General features: G+C 51.5%; 1 protein-coding gene across 1 annotated transcript in view; it reads right to left on the bottom strand.

Moving 5' to 3' along the window:
• LOC119113986 (uncharacterized) overlaps window positions 1-6,712 on the bottom strand; it is a 35,486-nt gene extending 28,774 nt beyond the window's left edge. Inside the window, exon 1 of the mRNA XM_037238223.1 lies at window positions 6,390-6,712. Coding sequence (XP_037094118.1) covers window positions 6,390-6,474 — 85 coding nt within the window. The 5' untranslated portion in view covers window positions 6,475-6,712. The remainder of the gene's footprint in view (window positions 1-6,389) is intronic.
• Between the last annotated feature and the right edge of the window lie 3,178 nt (window positions 6,713-9,890).

Here is a 9,890-nt window from a genome sequence, read left to right as displayed (position 1 = left end):
TCAACAACGTCCAACTTTCCCTGCGGATTTAACGGGATCAAATCTAATTTCTCCGTGGAGCAGGTGGGTCAGCGCGGAGCTGGAGCCCCTCAAACTCAATACGAAATTACACCCTTGTAATGGCGCCATATGCATTCATGCACACGGCTAGTTTTGTTCATTGTGCACAGCACGGGTCACTGATCCTGCCCACGCTGCCCATTTATTGTAACTTGAATGGTGGCGTCACTCTAAGGACGGGTCAGGTCATCGATAAATTACGGCATTTTATCAGCCATGCACGTAGTCGTGGCTTTGGCATTGAGCTGTAGCAATCTAGGGCTGGAGGAAGGCCGCCATTAGCATAATCCATTGCAACCGGTGGGTATTTATGCCGAACGACGTGCGGCTGATAGCGAATGCCAGCTTCGCGCTGCCGCTTGGGCGCTGTTTGTCCAATGGGCATCAAAATCAAGCAACAGAACCGAACAGAGGTCAGCGGCAAAGTAGTTCCACGCAAGACTTTAGGTAATGATCGTATGCAGTTGGTTACAAACTCCCACTCGTCCCCAGCTAAGCCTGTTGAAGCTAAGGTCTCTGATCTCTCTGATTACTCTCTGATCACTATTATCTCTGATCATCCTCCGGTCGACGAGCACGTGACGCGAGCCGGAACTTATCCACTTTGCATTCGTTTGTGGTCATTTGCATGCGGCGCGTATACCATTTCTATTCAGGTGCTCGTTTCGAGCCACCAGATAACCCTTCCGATGGCCTATAGCGCATTGAGTGCGATTGGGAGCATCAACGTCAAGTGCGATCGGAAACGAACGAAATGGCGTGCGCCCGCAACCACAGCACCGCATCACCGAGCCGCAGACATGCCTGAACACGCAGTAATCGGATTAGCACGCACACGAATCCAATTACCGGAATAAATCGGGTTATTTTCGGCGCAACCAATTACCGGCATTACCGCTGACTCCCACATCTCGTGCCGGAGGCCACGCGCGCTGGCACCGTCTGACCGCTCGCTCCCGTTCCCACGAGGCCCCGCCTGCCCACGCCGGCTGCTCCGCCCGCCGGCCCCGCCGCAGGCGTCTCGCCCTCCGCCGTCGTTGGCAGCCGCGCCCGCCCCCTCGCCGCCGCCCGGCGGCGTGGCGCGGGCAGGTGGCCGAGAGGATCGGCGTCTCCCGGCGGGCCGCGCGCGCCCGCCGGCCGGGCAGCGCGCGCCCGCCGGCCGGGCAGCGCGCGCCCGCCCCGCTCCGGGGATCGTCTGCGGCTGGCGGGCTGACGTCGGTCGGCAGAGGGGCCCGGAGTCGGCAGCGGTGCCCCCCGCGTCCCGCTCGCTCGCGGAAGTGGACCCCCGGGGCGGTGGATAAGCGGCCGGCCGACAACGGCCGACCGCGGCCGACACGTTACAATTAGATCAAACGAGTTTGCAGCGTTCAACAATGGTTCGGAAATGGGGTTGGAGGCCTCACTCAGACCTCTGTGGACGCCACGTTATTGTAGAGACTTTTATGGCCGGTGCGAGGGGGCTCAAATGTCTGCCATCTCTTCGGCCAGTAATGGTGGACATAAGCCGAATTGGTGCAGTTGCATCGCGGCTACCACCAATGACGTTTAAGAGATAACGGTCCACCCGGCTCCCATCTACCGACCCAGGAACGCGTGCTTTTCGGAGCACTGCGAGGCTGGAAATGTGCTTGATTCAGTTTTAATTGCACGCTATACGGCTAATGCCAAGTTTTGCCAACTTTGTTCCGTCCTGTTTTCCCGGATTCCCGGAACTGTGCAGTTTGTCCGCCAGCGCTCTCTGCTTCTCAGCCTCTGTCTGCGACCCTCAAAGGAGTTGGGAGAAACGTTCCAAGAGAAGTCTCGAGTGGATCCGGGACGGACCAGTTCGTATAAGACGCATTTATCAGTTCTCAAGAAATAGTCGGAAGTGCTCTGAAGCTGCCAGAATGCTCGATGCGACGAAATCATTTTGAGCAGGCTGGACCGGTACTTAGGTTAAAGCGCTGATTTTCCACTCCACCTGGACCTCGCACGACCTGTTATTTTAAGAATTCTTTGGCACAGTAGGCCTCGATTCCTTCTAGTATTTCAAACTCGAACTTCTATTTTTGCGACATCACGCAAAGTTATCACGAGAAGGTCATGGTTTAATATGTGTCGCTGAACGCGTCGAGGATGATTACGTTCGCGCTCACCTGACCAATGTATGGATAGCAATGAGTCAAAGTTAGTTGGCATATATCACATTCTTTGCGCTCTGGACATGATTAGTCAGTCCGTAGACTGAAACACTTATGTCCTCTTAAGCGGCCATTTAGCTTAGAAGACATGTTTCGCATTTGAGGATATTGAAGCAAGCATTAGATATGATGAAGCAAGCTCACTTACAACTATTGGTATCCTTCTTAAGTCGACAGGACTGGTCTAGACAGCACAACTCTCTGCTTGGTGAAAGTGTTCCCCAATGCGTCATGGTTTACGTCACCGTACCTTTCACAACCTTGATTGAGAGCCAATTGACGGCCGTCATATCTGTAAATCGTGCTCGCGAACACCAGATATGAACGCCTCGACAATGATATTTTTCTTGGCCTTGAATGCCGCATGGCTTATGCAATGATTGAATTTCAATGACGTTATTAGACGCCATGAATGCCAGGGTGACTTTGAAATGCTCTCCCCGACATACCTTTCCCCGCTTTCGTGGGCGTGTAGATCAGAATGTGGAGGGCGTTAGTCTCAAGAAGGGTAGGGTTATAAACAGCACCGAAATATCTTCAAGATGACTACTTTAGTTCAAACCCCTATATAAATGTGGAACACTCCCTTTAAATACGTGCAAAATCGTTCAGTGCTCTCTCCACCGGAGAGCAATTCATCGCAGCGGCAAGTTTCGAACCGTTTTGAACGGGGCTTCAGATGATTGCACGAGCGAGAGTTTAACGAGTACCTTGAAGCAGGCGAGCTCCGGCACTGTTGAAGCCGGCATTGTTTACTTGCTTCGCTACTGCATAGGCCTTGATCTCAACGGCGAGTTTCGAAGCGTTTTTGAAGGCTCAGCAGCTGACGACTCGAGCAAGAATTTAACGAGTATTTTGAAGTTGGTGAGATCCCACTTCACGGTTTACCAGCGGTAGTTACCGGATTCTTGTCTGGTCTGACAGGCAATTAAGTTTATACAAAGTCTGCCTTGTACCAGAGTGGTGCGCGAATTGGAGACGAATAATGGTTGCAATCTTAGAGGAAAGGCAAGGCTCTTGATGTCGGAGATAATCATTTGGCCGTGCCGTCCACTATATAAACTGTTAGAAACCTGATTAACATCACCTCGATCAAAGCCTGAAGGACGATCATGTCCCACTGCAAAGGCTTAACAGGCAGCTGATATAGACGGTATGTGTGAGTTTTAACTCCGCTGAAAGGACTAATAAAAAACAAAAAAGCATCGGACACAGTTTTTTAGAACGCCGACATGCAACTCCGCAAGATTCGCGAGGCTGGTCCTGACACGGAACTCCTCAAAGTACCGGGGCTGCTCTGGGAGCGAGCAGGCGATGGGACACGTGTCCGATTACCTGGCTCGCTCGGCTCCCAAAGTGCACAAATTGCGCTCGGACTCGGCCTCCTCGTCAACACGGAGGGCTCCCGAGGGCTGGCCAAGGCCCACATGGAGGTAGAGGAAGTCCGGGATATGGAGGGATCCCGCATTGTCCTGTACGACGTCCGTATGTCCTTCACGGACCTGTGGGGCCGTCGGAAACCGGTCTGCCCTCGCAAAGGGCCGGCGTCCTCTCCCGACGACACGTGCCAGGGTGTAAGGCAACTGGTCAAGGATAGGCGCGCCAGGAACGCCTCGTTTGGTTGCACCAGGCCCAAGGAGGCCTTCTCGAAGGTGGTGGAAAGCGTCGGGGAGGATGGCCGACGGGCTGACCTGCTCCCTGCAAACGACCACAGCTCTCGGGCAGCATTCACGGTAATGGTTGACGCCTGTTCAGCACGTTCAAGTTTAAGTCTAGGAGGGCACCAATGTGCACGGTAAAAGGGAAAATGAGGGGGATGGCGGCGTGACCCGCAACCGGAGCACGGATACGATATGTACGGTAAAAGGGAAAATGAGGGGGTTGGCGGCGTGACCCGTAACCAGAGCACGGATACGAAGTGGATCGGGGGAAGACGTGGTGAAAGGACCCCCGTGTGAGCTTATGTGTGTGAAATGAACGCTTAGAACATCACGTCTGCGTTTAGCTTAACGGAAATATCTTATACAGTCAACTGAAGAACTGCACAGCGAATGTGTGCATGAAGCGATAATCCTGATTTAAGTGCTGTGCTGTAATTCATCACCTGAATGCCTTTAAGACACGTAAAATATCATCTGTATATAAACGTCACTGGCACAGTGCCAAATCTCAATATGGTATGTAAATTAAATCCGATATATTGTCGTAATGTATGTGAATTGTTACCATGCATCCAGTATTCAAACCTATCTTTTTTAGCGTCAAGCCGAAATTACATGTGATATTGGCACTTAAATTCAGGATAGCAGTGAACCGCCAAAAGCCAGCATCTTATACGGCTGTATTCTATCTCACCTACAGGCAGGATGACTATATGAAGCGTTATTTTATATAGCCGGACGGTGGGACCAGCATACACAATACCGATCCAAGTGTGGCTATTTCAAGTTCTCGTGTCAAAAGCACTCATGGGACGAAATAAATTATTTAACTTGTGCGTGGTAAAAACTCGCGACGTGCAAAAAATGCATCGATATCTCATTTGGTGTCCAAGTGAAGTGTCCATTATGCAACACGAACGATTACACACGAGAAGTCTAAAAGTGGGTAAGCCTGTGGTTAGCATGATCTCGAACGTTTCTAGGACGCGATGTTTTATAAGTCCTATAGCTATGCATCTCCTGGTTTCTGATTCAGAATGCTGTGCGCTGCTTGTAGTGCATGTTTTTGCTGGGAAATCCGCGTTTGTACTCATGATGTAACTTTTGAAGTTTTAACTGACAATTCACCATTTACTGGAGTGCTTTTATGTAGACACTCTGTTGTTGCCGTGCCTTCTTTGCAGATTGCAAAGGTACTGCTAGTATTGATCATCGTTGCAAGGCGCACTTCGCTCCAACCACATGTGTTTTCCTCCCCTTTTCCCACCGATGTAGAAGCTAGAAATCTCTACAGCTGTTCAATATTGCATACTTCACTCAAAGATTAGAATCATTGTGCATTCATCCGTTTTATACGATATGTTTGCGCTGTTCAGCTTTCAGCTTTCAATAGGACTGCAGCTGCTTATATCCAGGTAATTTGGAATGCATCTTAGATGTACGAGTGAGTTTGGGAAGACCATAGCACATGCCACTAGCCTCATTGCTAAAGGTATGAAAGGGTGCTACACATCCAGAACGGAAGCTAGAATCACGCCTTTTACGCATGCACCAAAAATATAAGCCTGGTCTTGTCCACGTACCTTAGTCCAGCACTCGCCCAGTGACATAACACACAGCTGCATATCTATCCTCTCCTTGACTTTACATACGCCAAGTGCGCGTGACTAAAGGGCGTTTAAATCGCATGCATTGAAATGCTCCTGACGCAAGCTACCCATGTCTGTTTCGCAGTAAAAGATCGTGGATGTTATTGCTCTCGCACGAAATGTAATGGCTTACAAATGGAATCAGAAGATACCGCACAAGTTACGCGTTACGAGTCACGGGATACTGCGTTGACCTAAGCCTGAAGAATGTAAGAACAGCTCCCCTTAGAAATGATTTCCAATACATCGCTCCCAAAGTCGATACCATCGACCAGTACGTCGGGCTTTCTAACGTTACTTCCCAGACCTTCTCAATGGCGTGGAAAGCCATTCCATTTTCCATTTTCTCAACGCGCCCTCTTATCTTAACGGAGGCCTCATTTCCGACAAGCAGCTATCAGAGGTACTTAACCACCGAGATGAGATCGGGGGAACTGACCATGTCGGTATCACTGCGATATTTCTAGCGCCAAAATGAAGCCCATGTTACGCAGATGGTAAGATAGGAGGGGTCATATCAATGAAGTCACGTTGGAATGGACTTGTGCTCAGGCATGTTGCCGTGTTGCGCGTCTGGCCAAACCCCTGCAATAATTTAAGAAAATCGGCTGTCGTGGCTGCTCCGCTGGCTTATAATTGTGCATTTCGTCACATGTTGTCCTCCCTTATGTTAAGAAAATGGCAGCTACAGGTTGAGTAGAAATTAGTCATGTTCTGAAGTTGTGCATCCTGAGTTACTGAAATAAAGCGCACAGGTGCTGTTCAGCTTGGCCTAGCGTTGTACTTATACCTCAATAAATTCATATAAAATATTTGAAACCACCCTGGCTGTATCCTACCTTTATTGCCGTTGTGGGTCTTCATATTATTGAAAAAGTTGATGTTGAATGTGGGCCGTTTGAACGACCACAATAGTTCCATCATGGCTGCTTCACTTTCGACGCCGCTCAGCCTGATCTCTTCCTCCAGTCCGGCCGTCCCACTGCCACGAACAAAAACCACAAAGCAGAGAGCCTCGCCCGAAACTGCCCGCTCGCAGCTGCACCGAACCTCACTCCTCCTCCCCGCCTATCCCCGCGGCGCTCTTCGGCTCCGGGCGCGCCCGCGTCCGAGGCTCGGACCGCCTCTGGCGCCGGCCGACCGCCGGGGGCGCTGCGTGACCTCCTCCGCCGGCCGCCGGGCACTCACTGAGGCCGCACCGGCCGGCCGCGCGGCGCCCGGCCGCCCGCCGCCGCCGACGCCGTCGGCGCCGCGTGGGTCTGACTGTCAGCGGCCGGCTAGCCAGGCGGACTGGCCGTCCGGGCATGGTGAGGTAGGTTCACGCTCTGATGCTCTAGCATGGTGCGGCGGGGCTGGGTTCTCCCGACATGCGAACACCACTCACCTTGTGTTGCAAGCGTAATGGGCCCGCTGTTCCCCATATGTGGTCTCATCACCTATTTACAAGCGATCAATGCTGTCCAATAGCATAGAGTGAAGGCGATACTTTGATGTCCTTTTAATAGACGGCATCAAGACAGATGGGCTGACAGCGAGGACACTGATGACATGGTAGGTAGCTCTCTGTCCTTCACCTGAGGGCTAGCTTACCAACTGCCATCTTGCCCTGTTGCCGTCTTGCACCCGTCACGATCCGAACACTACAAAATGTGCTATTGTCTTCTTTCGACAAACTAATGCGGTGCAGGCTTAAGCCAACCTTAGTAGTTGGTCAACTCCAACAAAACATAGTCTTAGTGTTCGTCGTAAGAGACAAAGGACATGCCAGGCACTCACGCTACGTGTTGATATATTATATATATCATAATATATATATATATATCTATATATTATATAACATATACCTATATATGAGTATATCATCATATCACATATCTAAATATATATATCATATCTACCCTCTCTCTCTCTCTCTCGCTCTCTCTCTCCTCTCTCTCTCTCTTCCTCTCTCTCTCTCTCTCTCGCTCTCCTCTCTCCCTCTCTCTCTACTCTCCTCTCTCTCTCTCTTTACGTTGGACAGAAACGGGGATGTAGTTTTGTAAAATGTGTTGGGGGCGGCTGAACAGTAAAAACGACGCCACCCTATCCCAAAATATGGCAGCAAACGGGTTATTCCCCGGATGTGACCCACTTTCCTTTCAAAGTCGTGCGCTGGAATCCCCCCAACCGAAAAGGAAACAACACCCCTGACAGCGGGTCAAATGTAAAAACACTGCTCGCTGACCTAGCACATATGGATATCAGTTTTCTAAACACATATCACAAAGCAGTTCTGCCAGGGAATTCTCGACAGACCGAAGGCTTCGGCGAGTCCCGGCAGCGACCACGCCGCTTCCGTCGCGAAAATCTCCTTCGTAGATGGTGATTCTACGCAGCGGTTTCAGACAGAGAGCAATAAGAAGTCATCGGCCGGAAGTTTGACATCATTGTAGTAAACTGGAGTCCGTTGTGCTGCTATGACTACAGGCCAAATTCAGCAGCACCGCGTTTTCACAGTTTACGTGCATTGCAATGCTGTGCGGACTTGTAGTGTTATGAGGAACGGAGATGCCCGGGAATCGAAAGGGTCATTCCAGGACAAATGTACAGGTGAAATGGCTGAAGTAACACCCAATACATTTTTATTTCGCTAAAAGTGTCATTGAGGGGTTGTGTTATGTACAGAGTTCAAATATGCCATTTTAGGAAAGATCAGAGTTACGGATGAGAGGTCGCGGTCACGGACATTTTAAGGGATCAACTAGCAAGGACGTTCTTGGAAACTATAACCTTATAACTCACCGGCCATTTTTTTCAGAGTTGTACATGTATGCACACAATCGAGCTACCATTTATGACATACTTGCATACTGATGCAATTGCGCACAGGTTTGTGTAAAATGAAAGCTTTTTTAAAGTGTAATGTTTGTGTAAGATGAGCTGGAGGAAGAGCCTGACTATGCGCACATCTTCGCCACATGCTGGCCCGCATGCCCGTGTTTCCACGCGATCTCCCATGGCTCGTGATAATCCTCTGGCTGTGTGCATGGGCGCTCGTGCGTGCCGTGTCGCTCGGTCACTGATCTGGAGATCCTCGGCGGCACACATCGTCTGCCAGGCGGCGAGCCGCGCCGACGCGTCCGGATCAGCGGCACAAGCCGGGCAGAGGCCGCCTCTGAGCGGGCTGGCCGCCGGCGCCGACGACGGCTGCCCGGCCCCGGTCCGCCGCCGCCGCCGGCGTTGATGGAGCAGTCTCGAGCCCGTCGGCGCCCAGCTCCGCTCGCTGCCGGTCGTCACGATATCCGACAAAAACGCGGCCGCCCCCTCGCTCCGCGGCCTCTGATCATGTGACGTTTGTTTGCCCCGAGCCGTGGGCTTTGTGCAGCGAGCAGTTTCTGGGGGCCGCCGCGACTCCCCAGCGATTCTCGACCAAGCTCTCCATCAGTGTCGGCCGCAGTCGACTATCGAGAGTTGTTGACTCGAGAAAGCGGCAACACTTGGCGTTTGAAATGGTTTTAAAAACACTGACGGCGCTGTTGAATGTGAAGACCGGCAGCGACCGTCGCCGCTGCTCAATAGCCGTCAAGTGGCAGGCGCAGGTTCGGCTACCGAGGCGGGCGGCGGCGAACCGTTGGTAGGCTGTTCCGCCGTACACAAAACAGCGGCACAGCCTACCACTGCAGGGCGCTTTGCTTGGCAGGGTGACGTGTGGTATACTATTCGGTGTGAAGCACCTGGACCAAGGAGTCTTAAGTTCAACGCAGTCAGGTCTTGCGCTCTTTCCAGTCGCCCCCAACATCATACTATGAATTAACCCACTACCCACTCTTTTGCAGCACACGTTGCACGTCATGGCATAAACATAGTGGAAAGCGAATTGCTCATTCCGAGTCGGTCACGTTTTCAGGGAAGAGCCACGCAAACATGCTGAAAAGGGAATGAAAACACGTGGATCTGTGTGGTACCGATTTTGGTCCTTGAAGATGCCACGATGCCCAATCATGTGCCCCTGCCTTAGAAGATGAGTATAGTGCTTGAATGGCACCGACGTGAAACTGCGTATTTGAAAGACTGATCGCACCGCAAGTGAAACTTCTTTGCACAGTTCTAACGGAAAAAATATTGAATTTTGAATGTGATGGCACTGGACCGCGTCGGCTTTGCGGTGGCGGCTATGATGATGAAACGGTAATGCTGTCGTGACAGTCGATCCCAGCCCCACTGCAGCTACTCCCATCTTCGGCACGCGATGATCACGGCGCCGCACAGCCCACCAACATTGTCCCTTCCCACGAACCGACAGCCACTGTCACAGCGACAACAGACTCTTGTATGTGTCGCTCCAGCACGGAACGACGCAG

Source organism: Pollicipes pollicipes, unplaced genomic scaffold, assembly GCF_011947565.3.
Source record: "Pollicipes pollicipes isolate AB1234 unplaced genomic scaffold, Ppol_2.1 Scaffold_7262;HRSCAF=8765_pilon_pilon_pilon, whole genome shotgun sequence".
Taxonomy (NCBI): domain Eukaryota; kingdom Metazoa; phylum Arthropoda; class Thecostraca; order Pollicipedomorpha; family Pollicipedidae; genus Pollicipes; species Pollicipes pollicipes.
Note: the sequence above shows the minus strand (reverse complement) of the source record. Positions and strands in the feature narration are given on the sequence as shown.